The sequence below is a fragment of the Cornus florida genome, unplaced genomic scaffold (genome assembly GCF_030987335.1).
Source record: "Cornus florida cultivar Cherokee Brave unplaced genomic scaffold, ASM3098733v1 CherokeeBrave_3.0.0_Hap2_Chr11, whole genome shotgun sequence".
Classification (NCBI taxonomy): Eukaryota; Viridiplantae; Streptophyta; class Magnoliopsida; order Cornales; family Cornaceae; genus Cornus; species Cornus florida.
Window position 1 is genome coordinate 37267832 of NW_026775581.1, and position 23712 is coordinate 37291543.

Here is a 23712-nt window from a genome sequence, read left to right on the forward strand (position 1 = left end):
GGGGATATTCTAACTCATATAATGAGTGTGGATTCCATGTTGAACATTTGTATTCCCAGAGCTCCAATATTAGCCACCCAAGATACCGTAGTATTGACCTTACAAGATCTCACACGTTAGTAAGTCAAAGTGACCAATACTGAAACTTGAGTCCATTAAACCTCTCAGGATTTAGAGCTTAATGTATTTAGTGAATAAGAATTACACCAAAATAATAACAGTACGTAATTTGTATGGTGTGATCTTATGGTGATCCAGTTCAATATGCTCCAAGCACACTAACACACTACCTTAGAGTCAACTACCCCAATGGTAGAGACAAACCATCCTATCTTATAGAGGTCAAGTGTGTTACAGTCTTACATATAAAAGTGCCCAACTTTTATCATTGACTGCAAACAATGCCAAGGTACAAGAAATCGGTGAATCCAAATCTCCTGCGTATAAATCTCATTTACGCACTTAAGTCACCTATAATTCAACTTGAGGACTATAATGCATCTCATACAGATATATGTAAAGCCCAATGCATGAATATCACATTTATTAATAAAATATCGAATAAATAATAAATAATTGACTTGTAGGACATATTTTCCCAACAGGATCTACACAGGACATGAGTACAACACAATATGAACTTGGCAATACAGGAAATCTCAAAAATATAGGCTCATATATTGCAATATTGCAGGATTTTACACTCTCGCTCATGACTAAAAGGTGTGTCTTAAGTCACTTCCATTAGCAAATTATTCGTTCTTTACACTTACAAAAATAATAATAATAATAATAATAATAAAATTTGAAAAAATGATCATCGCTCTCAATGAAGCCATTGCTACCTGAAACCCTAAAGTTAAACTTACTCGGATATACATTTGAAAGTCTATTCAAATGGTACTTGCAAGCCATTCAGATGAGTATTGAATCATATCAATTACTTTATTCCATCCCCACGTATGTTGATTATATGTCTCAATTAATAATAATAACTAGAACTTTGAATTGGATCATTTTTTCTCTCTCTTTGAATTGGATCATGTGTGTTGTGTCTATATATATATATAAGATATATTAAGCCATTCAGATGAGTATTGAATCATATCTAGAACTTTGAATTGGATCATTTTTTTCTCTCTGTTTGAATTGGATCATGTGTGTTGTGTCTATATATAGATAAGATATATTAAGCCATTCAGATGAGTATTGAATCATATCAATTACTTTTTTCCATCCCCATTTATATTGATTATATATTTCAAATAATAATAATTAGAACTTTGAATTGGATCTTTTTTTTTTTCTCTCTCTTTGAATTGGAACATGTGTGTTGTGTCTATATATATATATATATATATATAAGATATATTATGTCAAGACCCTTTTGTAATCTTGAGCTATTAGTACTTGGTTTGGCTCTTTCATGGTAGAATAATTTTCTTTTTTCTTCTACCTTCGGCTTAACATGTTAATTTTGATCTCTTCCTCCATTTAATGGCCATAGATATTCCATTTCTGAAATGTCAATGACTCGAGAATCAACAGCGAGTAAGAGTGTGAGCATTGCGAAGAACAAGGATTTGAAATGGCTATGCGAAGCGGCGAGGTTTTGAGTGGATGCTTGTTCCATGCATTAATAGTCCCTATCGTGTTATTATAGTTATGTGTTTGTTCTTTAGAGGTTGAACACTTTGATGTATATCTTAATATTGTTTTCAACATTGTCGTCAATTTGTTTTATATTAAGATAAATAGTGTAGGATATGTTAGTCGAGTGTTCGGAATGTGTTGACCAAGAATTCAAGATGCGTCGATCAAGTATTCAAGATGTGTCAACCAAGTGTCCGAAATAATAAAATTATTTTTAAATAATGGACACAGCCTTGAAGTGTCGAACACATATCTAGGTGTGTCCATAGATTATCGGTGTTGGTTCTTCTTAACTTGTCGATAATATATTTGTGATCCATATCTCGAATTTGGTTTTAGTCGTTATTTTATTTGCATTGGAAAAGTCTAATCATTGGAGTCCCCTTAGTTTGATAATGACAATGTTAGACCTCTTAGAATACTCCATAATTTCATCACATAGTAAATACAGTTTATTTGTGTCGCATACATGTAAATGAATGTTATTTTCAGGCCTATAGGTTTTAAGGGATTGTTTTGTTATGGCTGGTGACTTGTCCTATTATAGATTTAGCATATAAATGCCTAATCTATCTTAGGTTAGATGCTGCTTCTCACCATTTATTTTGTGGTTTTATGTTTTAAAAGGTTTTCTATTGTTATAATTGTGTTTTGGATCATTGTGACATTATAAGTTGTGGTCAAAAATAAGAATTTTGTCCATGTATTTGTAAAATTGATAGTAAAACTCCATGCTCGTACCCTTTTTAAAATATGACCAAGTCTGTGTAATATATATCAGGTTCATAGGTCCATGTATTGGTAATTATTCCAAGAAATTTTAGTCCTACAGCAAATGATGGGCAAAGAGGTAGGGTTTTTAATTCTAGAAACTCCTGTTAAGAAATTAATGACAAGGATCAAAAACTTCTAATCCTACAGCTGATGGGAAAGGAATAGGATTTTTTAGAATTTTTCAATATAAAAAATAAAAATAAAATAAAATAAAAAAACAAACAAAGTAGTCCTACTTACATAAACTTAGTTAGTCGGATGTGTCCCATTGTTGGTTTCGTATCATTACTCTTTCGACTCTACTCATGCCACCAATTTCCGATCACTCCTTCCTCTCTTTCTCTTATTCTCCTTTTTTGTTTTTCTTCGACAAAAGTGCAAAAAAACCTTCATAAACCATGATAAAGTTGCAAAATAACCTCTTGAATTGTTTTTTTGGCAAAAGAGCAAAAAACCCCCTTCAAATTATCTCATTGTTGCATAATGCACATCTGAATTATTTTTGGAAACAAGTTGTTCCCTTGAACTATCAAAAGTAAGCAAAATGCCCTCTTAAAAACCACCAGAAACTAGTTTCCGACCAACTGAAGAGCACAATTACTAATTTACCCTTACTTTTTAATTTATTATAAAAAATCAAAATATATGCTATTATGAAATGACCACTTTGCCCATATCTTCTTTCCCAAATCTTCTTTTCTTTTCTTTTTTTTTTCGTACCATTTTTTTTTCCCCTCTCTCACTTCCTTCTGCCGCCACCCACCATTGCCATCCAGATGTTAGCACATCATCATCCAGTTGCTATAGTGTGAAAACTGATCATATAAAAAACATCACAGATTTATTGTTCTGAGATTCTTTAAGATGTTGGAAACAAGAAAGAAATGTAGAAGATAATTGAAAAGATAATTCACCTCAAATTCTAATATAGATACGTGATTTAAACATCTTTTCATGATGTCCAAAGTATGATATTTTAAATAAAGTGAGGCAAAAACTACAAGCCATTATTGACGCAAAAATTGAGTGCATCACAGAATTTACAACATCAAGGAAAGTGATCTTGTTTTTTGTGTTTATTTTTTTCCCCTCGTCCCAGTGGAGCACATCATTTCTGGGATGTGCCGGAGGAATCTCAGAATCGCAAATCGCGTCTTCTTGCTGCTGTTTGTAGTCGTCTTCTGCCGCCGCCGCTTGACTGCCGAACACTTCATCGTCGTACGTTCAGACAGTGCTCGCCAATGTCATCTTTGCTCGCTTCTGCAGCGCCGCTATAGAGGAACTGTCTCTCTTCTGCAAAACCTGACCTTCACCCACTTTTCACCTTTTTTTCCCTTCTTTTGTTTAATCATCGGAGTATCTCCAATCCCAGCAAAACCCAAATCCAATCTCGCCGAAGGAAAGGAAAGTCGGCAGCCACTGTGGTATTACTTCTTTGACAACATTATGAAGAAGAAAGGAAAACAAAAATGAATTGGGAAAGAAGATATGGGCAAAGTGGTAATTTCATAATAGCATATATTTTGATTTTTTATAATAAATTAAAAAATAAGGATAAATTAGTAATTGTACTCTTCAGTTAATCGAAAACTAGTTTTCGGTAGTCTTTCCCACTAATTAATTTTTTCCTAAAATGAGCAAGTAGAATTATGCTACTGAATCAAATCCATTAGAGAGTTACATGGGGCATACCCAAAATCAAAGAAAGAACACATCCACAAATCAAGAATGAAAAACAAATAGCCCAAAGGCAATTCATTACCAAATTGGTACACATACACATATGATTAAATATTTGAGCACAAGATTGAAAATTTTGCCAATCTTTTCTTGTTCTTTATTGTTTGGTTTTTCGGTTCAGTTTATTCGTATTCCATAGCAAATTGAATTGAAATACACAAACCCTAAACAAGGAGGAGCATTGCTCACTTATACATGTTAAATCTGAGACAACAAACTATAGGAGTCTTAATATTCATAACTTACTAAGTACATGAGGCACCACCCCATTTACCTTTATCGTTCTTCACTCGCCAAAAACAGATTTTGATCATCAGAAATCATGTGCACATCTAGAATCTTACCCCCATTTTCTGATAGAATACATGAAGCACCTGAAAATTTTAATTGCTCTGTTGCTGCCACAATGAGCTCTTCAATGCTTTGTGGAACCCATAGCACAACTCCTTGTGTTCTCTCCTTTTTGTTGTGATCCCATGGGTTGAAGGGGAACACCGTGCATTTTCTTTGCCGCATTTTATCTATTGATGGAAGCAAAAATGTGATTTGCTCAGCATGCACTCATACAACATAAACACACATATATATAGAAGGAGAGAGAGATTTTGCCAAAGCCCATGTGTGTGAATGTTATACTTCTCTACCGATTGCTTATGTATATGAGGCTTGAAAAGAATGTCACCCAAATCGAGGAAGTAGTTAAAGAGACCAAGAGCTAAATATGAGTGAATGTTATACTTCTCTACTGCATCAGAGTAATGTACAATTAGCATATATAGGAACGTACTGTAGAATAGCTAAAAGATCAGGCATTGTTAATAGTTTAAAAGTTTTTAACAATAATTTTTAGAAAAACGGAATGGCTACTACCTTAAAATATAAATAAATAAAATAAAATAAAACAGAATGGTTAAACTACGGCAATTGAAATAATTGAGAGGCAATAATAGAATGTGAAAATTAGAGGTCAACACATTTGTGAGGTAAGTTAATACTAATTAAGGACAACATTAGAGATTAGTAATCATAATTTTTTCATGAGCAATATAGGTCGATAAATTCAGCATTGCGGAAAACTGGTACAAGAATGAAAAGAGACTTATTGTGTTATAAATTAAGAGGAAGACGGCTTTAGAAGGAATAAAATAGTGAATCAGGTTAAGCATTTAGGATGAGAAGACAAAAAGGAAGTCAGTTCCTGAGACGGATTGCGTTATAATTTTAGTGGAAGTTGTTACATCACCGTACCCAAACACTTGTTACATCACCCTACCCAGACACAATATTGTCCACGACGTATTGCGTTATAATTTTAGTAGAAGTTGTCACATCACCCTATCCAGACACAATATTGTCCGCTTTTGGCTCCCCCAGACCAAAGACTTCCCAGGAGGTCACTCATCCTAGTACTACTCCAAAGTAAGCACTATTAACTTTAAAATTCTGATAGGTTCACATCCATCACAACTTTAAAATGCATTGTGTCATAGAAGGGTGTAAAACCTACATATAGCACTTCATTTTCCCCAGGTGATGTGTGATCATGACACCCTGTAGCATGCCAGTGCTCGCCCACATCACACCCGCCCACAAAGGTCGTCACAGGTGAGGGCTGTTACAAATGGTAACAGAGCCGAAACCAAACCGGAAGTGTGGCCAACGAGAACGCTGGGCCCCATGGGGGGTGATTGTGACGACCTCTGTGAACGGGTGTGGTGTGGGCAAGCACTAGTAGACTACAGGGTGTCATGATCCCACATCGCCTGGGGAAGGTAAAGTGCTATATGTAGATTCTACACCCTTCTATGACACAACGCATTTTAAAGCTGTAATGGACGTGAACTTACCAGAACTCCGGAGTTAAGCGTGCTTAACTTGGAGTAGTATCAAGATGGGGTCTCTAGTCGAGGGAGCCAAAAGCAGATAATATTGTGTGTGGATAGGGTGAGGGTTGTTATAGACTTTAGATGGAATAAAATGGTGAACCAGGTTCTTGTAGCCAAACCTAAGCAGTAAGGACAAACATTTTATTGAGTTGTTCAAAATATATAAATTACCTTTTGCAAGCCGACGAAAAGAAAAAATAAAGAACTTTCCGGAAAAACCAGGGCAATGATACAATAATGTCAACACAAGATCTGGTCGATAATTGCTGTTATGTATATATATATGCACATGTTAGTCAGTAGCTAAGTTGGAGTTCTGAGCACCGAAGGCTGTAGCCTAGTGGTACTTGTACTTTCTCGCCTTCCAAAGTGTAAGGTCGAGGGTTCAAGTCCACATAGGGGCAAGTTGGTGCGTGTCTTATTTGCCAGGATCGAAGAATAATAATAATAATAATAAATAAATAAATAAAAGCTTCTGAACATTAGACAGATCCTGCACTTGCTTCAGACAACCAGATGCAAAGAGAATCCTGCTATCTAGGCAATTTATACAACTATTTTCCTACAAGAGGAAAACCCTAATTTTCTTTCATACTTGTTCCTAGAATTCATATCACCCAGGCCAGTGCCTAGCATTTTTCTCAGGACAGAAACGGATGTCCAACTCACTAAATGATTTTTTCTATCCTCACCCATAGGTTGTAGACATCTGTGTCCAGTTAGCTTAGTGTGGACTCTAGATAACTGAAAGCAATAATATGGCTTACAAGATTCAATAACCAGTTGGTTGTTCTACGAGCATGATTACGTATTATTGTTTCAGTGGACCAGCTCAAATAGGAAATTTGGTGGAATCAAGCGTAGAGAAGATCATTGTGTACATCTCATTTATGAACAGGAACACCATGTGCCATCTCACAGTCACGATGCTCATGTTGTATACATACAGACAACTAAACAAGCATCCTACATAGAAAAGATCAGTGTGTGAATCATGTTTTGTTTCATGGTCACTTATGCTCACGTTTCACACATACAGACCACTATAAAGCATCCATTATACAGTGATAGAAGAGTTGATTAACTCTTGCAGTAGAAATTGCGTGTAATGTGTAAGTAAAATGATTTGAAGAAGAAATGTTGTTTATACACATGGTGTAGCAGGATTGAAAATGAAGAGAGAAAATGGCTCTATGGCGCATGTTCCTTTATGAGAGCCAATAAATAAGTGGATATTGCAGAAGTCACTGAAGATATTATAATGGAAATAAGAATATAATGAGGTACTAAAAGAAAGACAAAAGGACTTTCGATAATGTACTGTTAAACTAATGGAAATGAAATCACAGAACATTTTAGAAGAGCACCAACAAGACCTTTTACATCTAATACAAACATCGTTTCTTAAGCAAATTTTTGTTTCTCTATACTATGGAAGCACGGAATCACTTTTTTTCCACTTTTTTCCTTGAAAGGACAAGGTATTAAGATAACAGAATATCATCCATTCTAAATCCTTTTAAATGCAACTGAAGCTTATCCTGAGAATGATATTCAAATAATACCCAACTTTTGAAAGTATATAAAAGAAAAATTTTGGTGTTACCTTGAATTCCTTCAAAGCAATCAGAAAATTCTGACAACTGGGCACATTTTGCATCTTCCAGTAGCTTTACTAGATTCTTATTTCCACCTACTCGAGCTTCATCAATTGGAGTATTTCCCCATCTGCAACAATGGCCAAGTAAAGGTTAAGCTTTTTGAACAACTATGCATGTATAGGCATAAACATGTGCTCATAAATTGAGTTCATTCTTTTAATTCTATGCATGCATATGGTGAATTTATCTTTTCTTTCTCTTTCACTTTCAGGTTCTCCTACAAATTTTCAACAAATTATATATGGATGCTTAAATAATTTTGACACACATTCACAACTTTATTTATCATTATTATTATCATTATTATTATTACACAAATGATCTGTATCAGTAAATGTATGTGTCTATGTGCAGATGTCAGAATGCTGCCATCAATCTAATTAATTGTATGTAGAAAGCTTCATATATGAATGAAAAGAAAAAGTGAAAAATAATATAAATGATGTCTTAATGTTCGTGTTGTTAGTATTAGGGCAAAATGATGGTTAAAAGGAAAGAAAAGAGGAACCGTAGTGAATATAAGTTCTAATTTATATAATAAGAAGATATTACAAGTAAATAACTATGAATAGAGAAAAGTTGTTGAGGCAGCTTCATGCTTAAACCATCAAAAAGGCATTCTTTCAATTAATTTTGGGAATTTTCCGGGGCAGGTTGATCTGCCACAAATAAAAACAGACATATAATGAATTTTGTATCTTAATTAACAAAACCAACACACAGACCTATAATGAATTTTGTATCTTAATTAACAAAACCAACACACAGACCTCATTGTAGGAGAAAGATTTTAAAAACTTATAGGCACACTAAGTTCTTACAGAACCTTCTTAGAACTAGTTTTTGGATCACTACAAGAACCATATATTATTAACAATGTGCCATATAGGTATTTATTTATATATATGCACAAAAATACCCATTATATAATTACGATACCTATCCTTTGAAAAGACACTAGCCCCCGCTTGTAATAATAAATTTGCATGTGAATATAGCCCTTCTGAGGCAGCTACATGAAGTGGTGTTCGAAGATCGTAATTTCTGGAGTTGGGATTAATGCCATTGGCCAAAACTCTTCTTAGGAATTCCAAATCCCTCTTTGCGACAGCCATACAGAGACAACTTCCAGCATCGTCGACAGTCAATGATGCCCCTGCTTTGACAAGTAAAGAAGCCACGTGATCATGCCCATTCTTGAGTGCTTCGAGCAACGGAGTGTTTCCAAATTTATCTATTGGGTTAATCAACATGAGGTAATAAATATATTTTCCAAAGTAAATTTTAAATGGGAAAAGTATTGCACAATTCATGACAAATAACATCACAATGGGACATGTAAAATGCTTACCTACAATGTCTATAGGTACTTGTTGGTGGATAAGAAACAGAGTAATATCTTCATATCCTTTAGATGCAGCAAGATGCTGCAGATAGAACAAGATTCGTTCCAGTAAGCCACAACAGAACTGTTTTCATCATTAGTTTTTAAAAAAATGCACAAGATTTATAAACTAAAAACTCTGGTATAAGCTCCCTTAATGTACTTAGGTTTTTTCATTTGTACCGGAAAGAGAAAAAAAGAATGATTTCATATGGAACTTTAACACATCACGTTATAGAATAAATGAAGTGAAAGATGTCAGGAATTCAATTCTATTAGTATTCATTAAACTCTTACTTCATCTAATTAGTAGTTTGTTTTGAGTCTTGGGGATTATAGAAGAAAGCCTGCCCAAGCCACCAAAGGCATTAGTATAATGCCAATTGTTTCGCAATAATGCCAACAAAGATATAATTTGTACCATGCACAAGTTCATAATGTAACACTCTGAATACTTATCAAAAAGGGGGGAAAAAGGCAATGTAACTCTCTGAAGTGGTTTTGCAAGCATAAATTTTTTTTAGCCAAATGCAAGCCATGAATTATATTACAATGTATTTGAATATATTCAACAAATCAGAAGAGCTTTCAATGATCCTCATATGTGTAATGATGGGAGTATTGTTGGATACTGTAGTAGGTTGATGCTTCATGAAAATAAGATTATAAACCTGTTGATGTCTCCAATGGCTTGACCGGGGGGGGGGGGGGGGAGGGGGGTTGTCGAAACCTATATATAAGTATTGATAAACATTTTGACATCTATAACAGGTATCCAGCATCTCTGGAATACTTTAATCTTTCAAAAATTCTTTTGATACTGACATAAGGATAGACATCCCTGTAATTTGAAGCCCAATATTTCTCATTACGATCATTTTATTCCGTATTGGCATTAGACATAGAAAGACACCATTACTCCTCCGCACAATAGCATTGAGAAAGGGAAAAAGAAAAAAAATGATGCCATTTTCAATGAAGTTCATCATGTGTTCTCAGTTGCCAAGTTCCAGTCTGTTAGGTCAATAAGACTTATGTTGGTAAATACCATTGAACAAAACTGGAGTGAAACTTTTAATTTAATTTCTAGTTTGGACTATAAATTTCAAAAGATAGTTAGAACTAGTCGATTACCTCCTACTCAAGGACGAAGAAAGAAATCTAAGCTACAGTCAAGGGTAATTCAGTATTCTATGTCTACAAGGGTAAAAAGGTAATTCATTCAACACATTGATGCACTAAATAAAAATTAGGGTTCATGCGTGCATAATTAAGGTTTTCCATTTCTACATGATTTGATCTTATTTGATTCCCTAAATCTTACAAAACATGCATTAAAGAATTTTGGAAACTTCGGAATTAATTTTTTTTTCTCAGGTTACACCACATTAGACTATGATGAATCGACATAAAATTTGATTGATTGAGCTTTGCAAAAAAGCAGTTTTCAATCACACTAGGGCAGAATAATAGACAACTTATATGTTTATGGAGAGAGCATCTTTGAGAGAGTGCAGCATTATTTTTCTTTGCTTTCATTATACTTAGCTTTGATGAGTGTTTTTCAATTGTGCGTTGAGTCTGTTGACAACTATTGCAGCAAACTTCGATTAAAGAGTACAACACCACATTCAATCTATCTTCATAGATTGAGGATGGACGACTAGTGGCAGAGACCAATTAAGGAGGAGCAGATTGGTGAGAAGCAAAGTCTGTTGACGAGTGGAAAGAGGTAACTAGGGATTTCTAGGATTGGGAAATTCTTAGCCTAGATGTAATATTCTTTCTCATAGTGGATTTTGGTTTGCCTGGATTAGGTCCTGGGGTTTTTACCCTCAGGGCTTCCACATAAAAAGTCTCTACAACCATTGTGTTAGTGCATTATTTGCTTATTACTGCTATAGATCGAGTGATTTTTATTTTCTGCTATGAACAGAATTTAAATTCTGGTAATTTAGTTTTAAATTCAAAAAGTAGTAAATTCGGTAGTTAGTTCTACAAGACCTATTCACCCCCTCCTCTAGGTCTAGATCACAGGCCTTATTCAACTCTCCATCAGAGCCTTGGGTTCCGGTCCTTACTATCACAGTCTTTTAGCGTTGTGAGCCTGTGACAATATACATAATAAGCTACATGGTTTTATAGAGGATAATAGAATAGGTATGGACTATGAAATATGCTTCATGTGAACATTGACTGTTTTGCTTGTATAAAATATTCACATTCTCAAGGAAGAAGGATCAGAGCTTTAACAATTCAAACATGTAACTTTTTGGACTATGTGAACAAATAGTTCAGCTAAAAAATCGGGAATGAAAGAAATAAAAGCATCTGAAGATAAAGATCAAACAATTAAAGACCAAAAGGATCTAAAAACCATGGTTTTAGAAGGTAATATCACTGACCTGGATCCTACTCAAAAGCCACATGATGATGATATGTGGAAAAAGGTAAAAGTAATTGATGAGAGTCCTCTTGTTGCTATTGTTGTCATGAAGAAGAACCTCGTTAAGCATATGGTACCTCAAGCAAAAAGTCGTAATACACTTCCCTAGTGATATATCATGCGAAATAATTGGTATAGCCACGAAGTTTCCAAACGTTCGAGTTAATAGAGAAAAGAAAAGTAATGAAAGTCAATGCAAGAAAATCACTTCTTTGCATAATGAAAGGCATACAGATCCGTTAAACTGCTAAAGGACTAGAAAACACCAAGAAACCTTTGGAGTAATCTGAAATAAATGATGGTGAAAAGCAAGAGATACAAAGCTAGGCTAATTGTGAAGGGCTTTGAGCACCAAAAAGATGATTCACCAGTTATAAATAAATCATCCAATCATGTGGTAGGTCTTCTAGTCATCTAAAATCAACAATCAGAAGGATCAAAAAGATTGGCAAACAACTCAATTTATATAAAACCTATATCAATTAAAATAAGCTCATAGGCAATGGTACAAAATTTTCTCGTCCTGTATGGTGACCATGTGAAGTATATAAGGACGTGCAGATCTTTGTATGTTAAAAGATTCTCCTATAATTCTCCTTTTTCCTCCATTCAAGTAACAACATGGTAAAAGCAAGCAAGTTGGAAATAAAGTTGTTGGTTGAATAGAAAAAAGAATCTATGCATCTCCTCTGACGTAAAGGATATAAGGACTACAAAGAAATGTTGTCTATGAAGATGAACTTTAAGGGTAAATTAACAGACAAACACCATCTCCCTATCAAAAATGAAAAAATATTGAACCATCCTTAAAAGTTCAATAACAAGAATGCTAATGAAAGGCTTACAGATTCAATCTGAGCTTTCAAGCAAGCTCCAGCAAATGAAATAGAAAAAACAAAACCTCATTATAACTGAGTTTCATGCATGCAATGATCTTAACAAGCATGAATATCACAATCGTTTTTCATGCAATGTGTGAATGTCTTGAAAATTTTAAATAAAGAAATATGAAACAGTTGAAAAGTTGATTATGAGGAACTTTCACATTTAAATTATACTTATGCTTTGAGAGAGCATAACACGTATTAGAAATGTCAAAATTGAAGATAGAAATAGAAAATGAAGAACACAAGGATATACGTGGTTCAGCCACTAGGGCTTACATCCACGATACACAAAGCCCAAAGGGCTACCTATCTTTATTATACTCTCTTCATTTTTGTATACAATGATCACCTCTATTTATAGGTGAAATGAGAAAGACTTGTAGCTAGAGAATAGAAAGTACTTGTTCTACAACTATTTTATAATAAAGGAATTACATATAAAAGTCAAATACAAATACGGCAACAAATATCATGGCAATATTCTGTCAAGGAGTAATTTAATTAAGTGTTCCTATAATATTTATCTCCGACACCCCCCCCCCCCCCCCCCCCCCCCCCCCCCAAAGTTGGTACACAGAGATTTTAACTCAAGTGTCCAACTTGAAACTAAATATGAAGTTGTTGAGAGTCTGAGACGAGTTGATCTGAAGATCCGAGACGAGAAAAGTTGATCCGAAGATCCGAGACAAGTAGAGTATAGAGTGGTGTATGATAAACATACTCTAATACCATGTCAAAATTGAAGAGAGAAAAAAAAAAAAAAAAAATGAAGAACACAAGGATATACGTGGTTCAATCACTAGGGTTTACATCCACCGCACACAAAGCCCAAAGAGCTACCTTTCTTTATTATACTCTCTTGATTTTTTTGTATACAATGATCACCTCTATTTATAGGTGAAATGAGAAAGACTTGTAGCTAGTCTACAAGTATTTTTGCTTCTCAAGTATTTTATAATAAAGGAATTACATAGAAAGTCAAATATAAATATGGTAACAAATCTCATAGTAATATTCTGTCAACAAGTAATTTAATTAAGAATTCCTATAATAATTTTTTCTAACAAGAAAAAAAAACAAGTTTACATATGGCTGGTTCAGCAGATTCTGAAGTCCACTGTTGGAACATTGTTGACCTAACCAAGAGCATTAGTGCAGTCTAAAGTAGCAGAAGTGTGTTGCTTTGATCATAAATAGATTCTAATATTCATTTCTAGCAGCCACAAAACAAGTAAAGAGCTTGTTTCTTGTTGGATTTGTTGGAGGTTTCCCCTTAGATAGAAAGACAAGACTTCTCTCATTTAACTTAGTTTTGTTAATTTGTGGAATAAAACACAATGGGCCGAAATATGCTATATCGTAAATGTTTTATCTAGTTAAAAGTTGACATTGACAAGTCATTAAGATGACTACAAAAAGTTTTTTTAAAAAAAAAAGAAGAATATAAATTACCAGGCACTAAACAAATTAATAAGCTTGTCATTGCAAGGTCTTCTATCTTTCTGGGCATAGGAAACTTAATTGAGACACAAGAGGAGATAATCTACCTTGGTTTGCCAAGAGAATGTGAGGTACTGAGTTCCCATATAATGAATTCCACTATTCAAATTATTTCCACTGCTTTTATAATGAAACCAAGAAAAACTTGATAATCATGACAGATCCTTCATAACTAAATCTCCTGCAAGTTCTTTACAAAATCTTTACACACTGTATGATGGCATAGAATAAACTACAACCTCATAAAAGTAGAATAAACTACAACCTCTCATATAAGTAATAAAACCAGAATAAACTAAAACTTCTCATATAAGTAATAAAACTATATAAAGCATTTGCTAAAAAGTGGGAGGGGCTGCTGCCTTCGAAAATTAACTAAGATAGGTGACACATTTCATATATATGTCACCTTGTCAGATAAGTTCATAAATCAAATCATTTACGCTGTCATGAAGACATGAGAACTGTAGCTCATTTTTTCATTTAGGATAAGAGGAAAGGGGAAATGAAATAAGGAAATAACCAACATTTTCCTGTCTCTCTTCATGCCTCTTGAATCAGAATTGGTTGCTGAACATATATCTAGTTGATAATTTACACTCCTTTTCTTAGGATTTTGTCAACATTTTTCAAAGTTCAATGGCACGACTTATATACTTGAGAGGGATGATTCCAAGGAAAGAGTATGTTGTAGAATTAAAATAATTTTGCCCTACATTAAAATACTTTTCGCCTGAAAGTTTATACCAGAGGTGATCTTCCATCATAATCTGTTTTATTGGGATCTGCTCCAGCTCCAATCAAAAGTTTTAGTCGATACAAGTCTCCATCATAAGCAGCACAATTCAACCTTGTAGCCAGCTCAGATTCATGTTTTCCAATATTAAGTGTAATGTCAGACTCCAACAGCTTGTTCCGGAGACTGGATTCTTTTCCCTGGTGATTGGAGAAATGTTAAAAGTGACACTAAAAAATTCAGATAACAGAAAATTCAAAGCTTTGCGTAAGATCCTTTTGTGAATCACCTCCCCCCCCCCAAAAAAAAAAAAAAATGAATGAATAAAATAAGAGAGAGAGAGAGAGAGAGAGGGCGAAGGAGATGCTACAAGTTGGAGGAAAATAATACAAAAACTTACTTACCTCCAGAAGGTTATTTACAATAATCTGCCCATCATGGAAGTATATCTCAAGGATGTTTATGAAAGACTGTTTATCTATTCGCAGTAGCCTACATAATTCACGAACTCGAATGGTATAAGGTGCTGGAATGTTGCAAAGAACAGAAATTTCACCAAACGAGTTGTAAGTCTGCGAACGTAGAAGAGGTTCTTCTGTTTTATCATCCTCATCTCTTCCTACTTCCTCCTGTAAATACTATCAGATTGTCAAACTTGCATTCAAATGTGCATATACATTGCATACAGAATACGTGTTAATAATATGCCAGGGGAATTCAAGATTTTGAAAATTTTAAATATTGGTCCACATACTCTGAAGTGTTCTAAATATAGAGTAGCCTGACTTATTTTTAAGTAAAATTAATTACAATAAACTGTTTTAGTTACTTAGTATAAGACCAGGGCCGACCCTGGCCCAAGGCGGTCGCCTAGGGCCTCAGATTTTAAGGGGCCTCGAAATTTTGAGGCCCATGCATGATGGGCCACCAAAAAAAAAAAAAATTTGTAACCAGATGCAGCAAATTTTTTAAAGGGCTACAAAATTTATAGGCCCATGAATGGTGGGCCACAAAAAAAAAAAAAAAAAATCATTTAAACCGCCAATCTCCATTATCGTAACTCTCGTTCTCAAGAATCTCAACAGACTCTCAACTCTCAAGCTTACCCGGTTACCCCCCCCCCACCCATCTCTCTCTCTCTCTCTCTGCTCTGCAAGACTACAACTGCAACAATCAAAAGTTTTTTTCCTCAAAAATCAAAAGTTCAAAACCCAGAAAATTGAAAACATCACATCATCATCGTCTTCACTCTTTTGTTCCCCTCTCTCTGTTTCAGAATCCAGACTTTCAGTTCGCAAATCGCAGTTTGGGGTTTGGGTTTGTAACTCGCATCGCATGATTCGCATCTGCATCAATCCATCATCATCGCCATGATCGCCTAAGCACACTCTTCAAAGCAGCCACTTCCAGAGGCCTCAGCTACCAAGTCTTCATCGCCTCTCTTGCCCTTTGCCTGCCCTTCTTTTTCCACAGGTCTCTCTCTCTCTCTCTCACCCATCCCATTACTTTTTCTAACACGTACACACGCACTGACTAACACTAAATATGTATTATTAATTATTTGAATCTTTAATTGCAGGAAAACTTTGCTTCCTTAATTCAATTTCTCTCTCCTTTGGAGAATTTGCCTCCTTGCCATTCTTGGGTACTGATTTTTTAACCATTTTATACAGCCATTTGGCATCATTTTGATCAAAAACTTCCAATTATTTAGATCCAATTTATATATATATATATATATATATATATATATAGGGCGGCTCAATATAATATTTAATTTTAATGTGTGTATATATGCTGATGTAATGAGGATGTGAGAGAGAGAGAAAAAGGAAAAAAAAAAAAAAAAAGATAAGATAAGATAATACTAGGATAGAAATATTTTGCGCACACTATTAAATTTTGTATTTGTTGAGGTTTAATGATATAAGAAAATAAAATATTTAGGTAAGTTATAATGTATAAAGAAAAAAAAAAAATTGGGGGCCTCAAAAAAAAAAAAAAAAAAAAATAGAAATTTTTGACGTCATATGTCAAATTTCTCTATACGTTGAAGTTTAATAATTAAAGAAAATACTATAATTGTTTTAGGAAAGTTATAATATATAGAGAAATAAAAAATTATGGGGCCTTCTTATTGGCTGGGGCCTTAGGCAACCGCCTAACTCTCCTAAGGCTCGAGCCGGCCCGATGTGTGTGTGTGTGTGTATATATATATATATCAGCTCAGATTTAATGGATTGGCTATCTTGTCTATTGAAAAAGATGTGTTGCAGAAAGTTGATTTGAGCATTTTAATTGATAATTTTGCAGCTCAAAATGCAAGACGATCACATTTACTTTAATGAAAATTTTTCACTTTTATAAAAAAAAAAATTGCGCCTATGAAACTTATGTATGGAGGGCCTCACATTTAAAGTTCGCCTAGGGCCTCTCAAGATCTCAGGACGGTAGGACCGGCCCTGTATGAGACCCATTATTATTTTTATAATTTTAAAATGCTACTCAGTTGAACAAGTCTAAGCTGCATGACCAATAAAGTAGGTTTATCTGCCAGCCAATGAGTGTTTTCAAAGGTTCATGGCAGTCAACAGTTCAACCACCAACTCACTCCATAGAGATTTGGCATCAGGCTAATAGCATATCGAAATGACAATCTTAAACTAAATGGACCACAATTTTATGGATAAATCCACCTGAAACAAAACGGGATAAGGACTTACCAGTTTCTGGTTCATTACTTATATGTTCTTAGACAAAATAAGGTGATGTCAGGTCTTCTCTTCCTCAGGTGACGAATCCATTCAAAAGGGAGTTCAGGTTTGTACCAACACCCTAATTCTAAACTTGCCTTATATAATTCCTTGTCTCCTTCCAATCGTGCTTTTGTCTCTTATCTGTCTGCATCTCTACCTCAGATTTGGAAGGAACTTATTGCATATCCTAAGTGGAAAAAGGCCATGGGATAAAAAAAGAACGCGCTAGAAGAGAATGATACCTGAGTTCAAGTAATATATTCAACATGTTCCTTTGATGCAACAGATGCTTTCCATTAGATAGACTTGGACGAGGAAGCTTAGATGCATATTCCGTGATTGCACTGTAGAAGCGGTTTTGATTATTCGTGAGGTGATTTGTAGACCTAGAGAAGGGTGAATACTATTTTCCTCTTTTGATTGATTTGAACTTATATAATTACCAAGCTTAATTTTAATCTGGTTGAATAATCAAATCATGCACGGTCAGGGAGTAAAACAATAAAACAGCAAAAGAATGTCTCATACTTACTCCTCCTATTCCTTAGAGTTTAGCCACTAATTGTCAAGGCAAACATTTCCACAACAACCCGCCTTCTTCAATAGTAAATTGTCTGTTCAACTTCTCTGCACAGCGTCAAAAAATTGTTTGAGGAACTGCTTCTTTCCAATAGGTTCTTCCAATGTAGAATTTAGAAGCTACTCAACAATCCTAAGTTATCACGCACATTTCTCTTGTGCATGGATTATGCGTGTGATAGAAAAACACAATAAATCTTAGAGTGTGTACTCAAAATGTTATAACGTGAAAAACCCTAATATTGTTTTAATGAGTCTATCTTATATATATGTGAATCAAAGCATGATTATCTAGAGTTTTGAAACCTTTCCAAACCCATAAAACTCATTGAAATCAATTGAAATTTTTGGATGAGTCTTGGTTGAATAAGAAAGTGTTTTTGGTCTCAAAGAAACAGATTTTAGCTTTAGCAGAAGGTATACTGATACAGGAGCAATAATTCACGGGTACAGAACTATTTGGAGTGCATGTACCAGTACAGACTTATAGTTCACTGGCACACTACTCTCTGGTTTGCCCTGTAGCACTTTAGAAGAGTGCGCACAAGACCTGTCTTTTCGGGTTTAGTTGAGGGGCCAAACAAATTCAAAATTAAGCAAGGAATATATGTGGGAAGCTTATTGAGTCTATTGTTTGAAGCTAAAGATTATCTTAAGATTCTAAGCATAAAAGACTTTTTTTCGGAATTTAGCATAAAAGATCATGACTCCAGAAAAGTTGAAAAGTCAAATTCTGACTGAATTCAACACCCAATGTGGGAATCGAGTCTATTCCCACTCAAACTTGCTCTTGTCTGAGAAAAACATTTTTTTGTTTTTTCATTTCGAAACACTTTAAAGCCTTTAAAAAAATATATTTGAAGACACTTTCAAACAAAATAAAGATTTTCAGAAACATTTAGGTTCCTCAGATCACTCGCATTCCTTTCACTGTGTGCCCACTAATCATTTATGACTTTAATCTACTTTCCTTGATGATAATCATGTGTCCTTGAAGCTCTTCTTGGATAAACTCAATATAAATATAAATAAAAACAATTGATATGGTTAGATCAACATATTCCTCCAGGTCTTTTGTCTTCTCCCACAGAAGACAACATATGAACACATGCTGGTTGAAGAAAATTTTGTGTGGTCTTTGTTCAAAATCACGAGAGGGAGAGAGAGGGAGAGAGAGAGAGAGAGAGAGAGATTTCTATTGTAAATTTCACACTAACCCTAATAAGCCTATGTAGGCTTATATAAAGGATACAAGACTTACTTAATACCACAAGGGCCCTACCAACTATATGTAATTACATAATGACCCAACATATATATATATATATATATAAAACATTCTAACACTCCCCCTCAAGCTGGAGAATATATATCAAATAATCCCAGCCTGGAACAGATAGTTCTTAACCGGTTATAACCCAATGCTTTGGTAAACATAACAGCTAATGCATCTTCAGACTTCACGAATAGAGTAAAGATGCTCCCACGTAATATTTTTTCTCGAATGAAGTGACAATCAACTTCAATATGTTTGGTCCTCTTATGAAACACGGGATTTGATGCAATGTGAACTACTGCTTGATTATCATAGAACAATGGAGTAGGAGCTTCAACTGTCAACCCAAGTTCTTTTAGAAAATGTTGTATCCATGTCAACTCACTAATGGTATAGGCCATTGCCCTGTACTCGGCTTCAGCACTAGATCGAGCTACCACCGTTTGCTTTTTACTTCGCCATGTAACAAGATTTCCTCCTACAAATGTGCAGTAGCTTGTAGTAGATCTCCTATTTGAAGGAGAACCAGCCCAGTCGGCATCTGTAAAACCTTCCACCCTGAGATGACCATTTGATTTATATAGTAACCCATAACCTGGAGCTTGCTTAAGATATCGGATAATCCGAAGAACAGCAATCCAATGTGGCATTCTAGGGGCTCCCATGAACTGACTTACAACACTAACTGCATATGAAATATCAGGTCGAGTGATAGTGAGATAAATTAATTTCCCAACAAGGCGACGAAATCTGCCTGGGTCATTAAATAGATCACCCTCATCAGACACAAGTTTTGTATTTGAATCCATAGGAGCATCAACCGGATGACCACCCAACATACCTGTTTCTTCTAATAAGTCCACCACATATTTTCGTTGGGAGAAACTTATACCCTTCTTGGATCTAGCAACTTCAATACCCAAGAAATACCTAAGTTTACCCAAGTCTTTAGTGTGGAATCGATACTGCAGAAACAACTTCAACTTAGCAATGCCTTCAGAATCATCACCTGTGATCACAATATCATCTACATACACCACAAGAAATATGAAGCCAGCTTTAGTGCATTGGTGAAATACCGAATGGTCGGTCTGACATCTGTTAAGACCAAATTTTAATGCCGCCTCAGAGAATTTTCCAAACCAAGCCTGTGGAGATTGTTTCAATCCATACAGGGCCTTTTTAAGGCGACAAACAGTGTGAAGATACTCCCCCTGAGCAACAAACCCACGTGGTTGCTCCATATAAACCTCTTCTGCTAAGTCACCATGCAAAAAGGCATTTTTAACGTCTAACTAAAACAGAGGCCGATGTCTATTAGCAGCAAGAGAAATCAAAACACGAATAGAAGAAATCTTAGCAACGGGGGCAAACGTCTCATCATAGTCAATACTATATGTCTGGGTATAACCTTTGGCAACAAGATGTGTTTTTAAACGCTCAACGGACCCATCTGGAAGATACTTCACAGTATATACCCAGCGACAACCAACAGGTTTGGCACCTGGAGGTAATGGAACAAGATTCCATGTGCCATTCTGATGTAAAGCATCCATTTTATCTTACATTGCTTTCCTCCAACCCGAATCAGACAAAGCAGCCTGCACAGTCTTAGGAACAAATGTAGTAGACAACTGAGATGAAAAACATGAGAAGGATGGCGATAAGGAATTATAAGAGACATTATAAGCAATGGGATGATTAGTGACACACGAGCGAGTACCTTTACGAAGTGCAATAAGAAAGGAATCAGACACAGCGGATGGTGTTGGATCCAAAGACTCTAAAGACGACGGAGGAGGCATGACAGCAGACGGCTTTGGTCTTCGAGTGTACACCTGTAACGGGGCAGGCGAAGGAGATATAGGTTGAAGAGAAAGTGAGGGAAGAGGAACAGCAGGAAGAAGCGACTCAGGAGTGATATCAAGAAGTGAATCAATATCTGAAAAATATGGGATGGACTCACAAAAAGTTACATCCGCGCTAATAAAGTACCGTTGAGAAACAGGACTATAGCAGCGATAACCTTTATGAGAACGAGAGTATCCAAGAAATACACACTTTGTGGCACATGGGTCTAGTTTATCAAAACCAAGACCAAGATTGTGGACATAACATACACGTCCAAAAACTCTAGGAGTAAGAGAAAACAAGGGAGAATCAGGAAATAAAATAGAATGTGGAGATTTGCTATTGAATACAGATGACAGCATACGGTTAATAAGATGACATGCAGTAAGAACAGCATCACCCCAAAACCGTTTAGGCATACGCATATGAAACAAAAGAGCACGGGTACTTCTAAGAGGTGTCGATTCTTACGTTCTGCAACTCCATTTTGTTGAGTATAAACACATGAATTTTGATGAATAATTCCTTTATCACTAAGATATGTATCAAAGGGGGTTGAAGAATATTCCTTAGCATTATCAGAACATAGAATATGAATTGGGCATCCAAACTGAGTTTTGATTTCTTTTCGAAATTTTTAAAAAAATTAAAAATAACTCAGAACAATCTTTCATTAGAAACAACCAAGTTATGCGAGAATAATATAACCTAGAGGGAACTAGGGAAACACCCTAGCGTGGTTGAGCTATGTGGGCCCCAAATGACGCCGCGGGGGTACCAAGGGTCAGGGACAGTAGCCAATCCTTCTCTCGTGTTGCTACGGAGTCACCAAAGGACGGGTTATATTAATAGTTTAAAAAGCGATGGATTTGAGTTTTGAAAATGGAGAGCGACATACATGACATTGTATATCATGGCATGGCATTGTTTATTTGAAATTGGAATTTATGTTGTATTCTTTTCCGGCATAGCATGACCTCTATCCTCTATCCCTATTCATTATTTGGATTCACGGGGTCACAAGAGATGTGTCTTAGGCACCACCTACTGAGCAATTTGCTCACCCCATTACATTTAACATTTTTTCAGGACTCGGGAAGGAAGTAGGAGACGCAGACCCTTCACAAACTTAAGGAGGACTAGGATTAAATTTTTTGCTATCTTTTGTATATTTGCTACTGAAGATGCAAGAATTTCTTCCGATTTTTCTCTCTCTAAAATTCTTACACTTCAACAGAATGAAAAAGTCCCAAAAAACCTCCCCTCTCTCTACTCGTATGGTCTATTATAGACCATCACCAAAAATCTCACCAACTTATTGTATAGGACTCTTATTCTAGGGCCTTCTTCCTTGTGGGCCTGACTTCATTATGTGAACCTCAGATGTTGGGCCTAACTCTCAATGTTGTGTTATGGGCTGAGCTCGATTGTTCGGTCCGATCCTTCTTTCGTGGGTGTTGGGCTCATTGCGGTACCCTTTTTGCTTGGGTTCGGACCTACCATTCAATCTGATGCCTCACTCGCGGGTCAGGTCTGGTCCAATCCGCCTTTGGCATCTTCAATTGCCCCCATAATTACCCCTAGTAAATAAGGGGGTAATTATTGTCAGCGGCCAATCATGACACTCACGGCTCAAGAAGACCTCGTGGGAAAATGGACGGTCGGATCTAAAACCGATGCTTCGAGATTCCAAAGAAACTCTTCGTTTTCCTAACGCTTCGACCTTCGGGCCCACTCTGTCCTTATAAGTATCAGAGACGTTCCCTCAAACCTTTTTTACTGTCTCCATCTTGCATCACTGTTAGCCAAATCTTTGTTTGCCTCTCTTCCTTCTTAGTCAAATCAAATCAAATCAAATCTCCTCTGGCGAACCTCTGCGAAAGCTTCTTTTTTCAGCGATCTTGCAGTAATCTACGTTTTCTCCTTCCGAGGTTAGTTTCGTTTGCCTTTTTCTTTTGGAAGATCACTTTTTCTCCCTTAAAAACCTCATTCATTTTCACCATGCCTGTAGATCTTGATGTTCTTCGCATGAAACTTCATCTCCCTGTCGATATAGAAATTAGAAACTGCCCTAAAGATGTGGATATCAGGATTGGTGCCGGCCTTCTTCCCGGTGAAGTCTTGTTTACCCATCTTCAGTTGAACATCATTAGGTTTCCTTTGCATCCTTTCTTTAAACAAACTAGGGATCTCCCCTCTGCAAGTAAATCCAAATTTTTTTAGGATCCTATCCGTTCTACTGCTACTGACCCATGACAGAGGTCTGGATCTTGACATCATAGATCTTCTTCTCTGTTACAAGGTTAGTAAGATCCGACTTGAGGAACCGTTCTACCACCTCTACCCGATTGAAAAGATGTCCATATACAAAGACACACTCAAGTCTGAAAAGGGTTGGAAAAATAACATAATAGGGGCTAGGGGGGCCTGGTCTTCTCCAGCTGCAGAGGATTATCCAATCCCGAGCACCTTTGGCATGTGTTCCGTCTCTTCGTATAAGAAATTCAAAACCCATAAGAACGATTGTCCCTGCGAAATTTGTGTTCCTCGCTTTTGTACTTTCTTGTGCCGTTCTTTAGGCAT

At 35.8% G+C, this 23712-nt stretch overlaps 1 protein-coding gene across 2 annotated transcripts in view; it reads right to left on the reverse strand.

The window, feature by feature from the left end:
* Window positions 1–3166: 3166 nt before the first annotated feature.
* LOC132286004 (potassium channel SKOR-like) overlaps window positions 3167–23712 on the reverse strand; it is a 68626-nt gene continuing 48080 nt past the window's right edge. The window contains exons 8-13 of one of the 2 annotated variants that reach the window (XM_059788257.1): window positions 15072–15296; window positions 14679–14867; window positions 9066–9141; window positions 8654–8870; window positions 7660–7781; window positions 3167–4688 (exon numbers count right to left, since the gene is read on the reverse strand). In XM_059788257.1, coding sequence (XP_059644240.1) covers window positions 4444–4688; window positions 7660–7781; window positions 8654–8870; window positions 9066–9141; window positions 14679–14867; window positions 15072–15296 — 1074 coding nt within the window. In that variant the 3' untranslated portion in view covers window positions 3167–4443. Of the gene's footprint in view, window positions 4689–7659; window positions 7782–8653; window positions 8949–9065; window positions 9142–14678; window positions 14868–15071; window positions 15297–23712 lie in introns of both variants that reach the window. The other variant, XM_059788256.1, reaches the window with a different exon arrangement.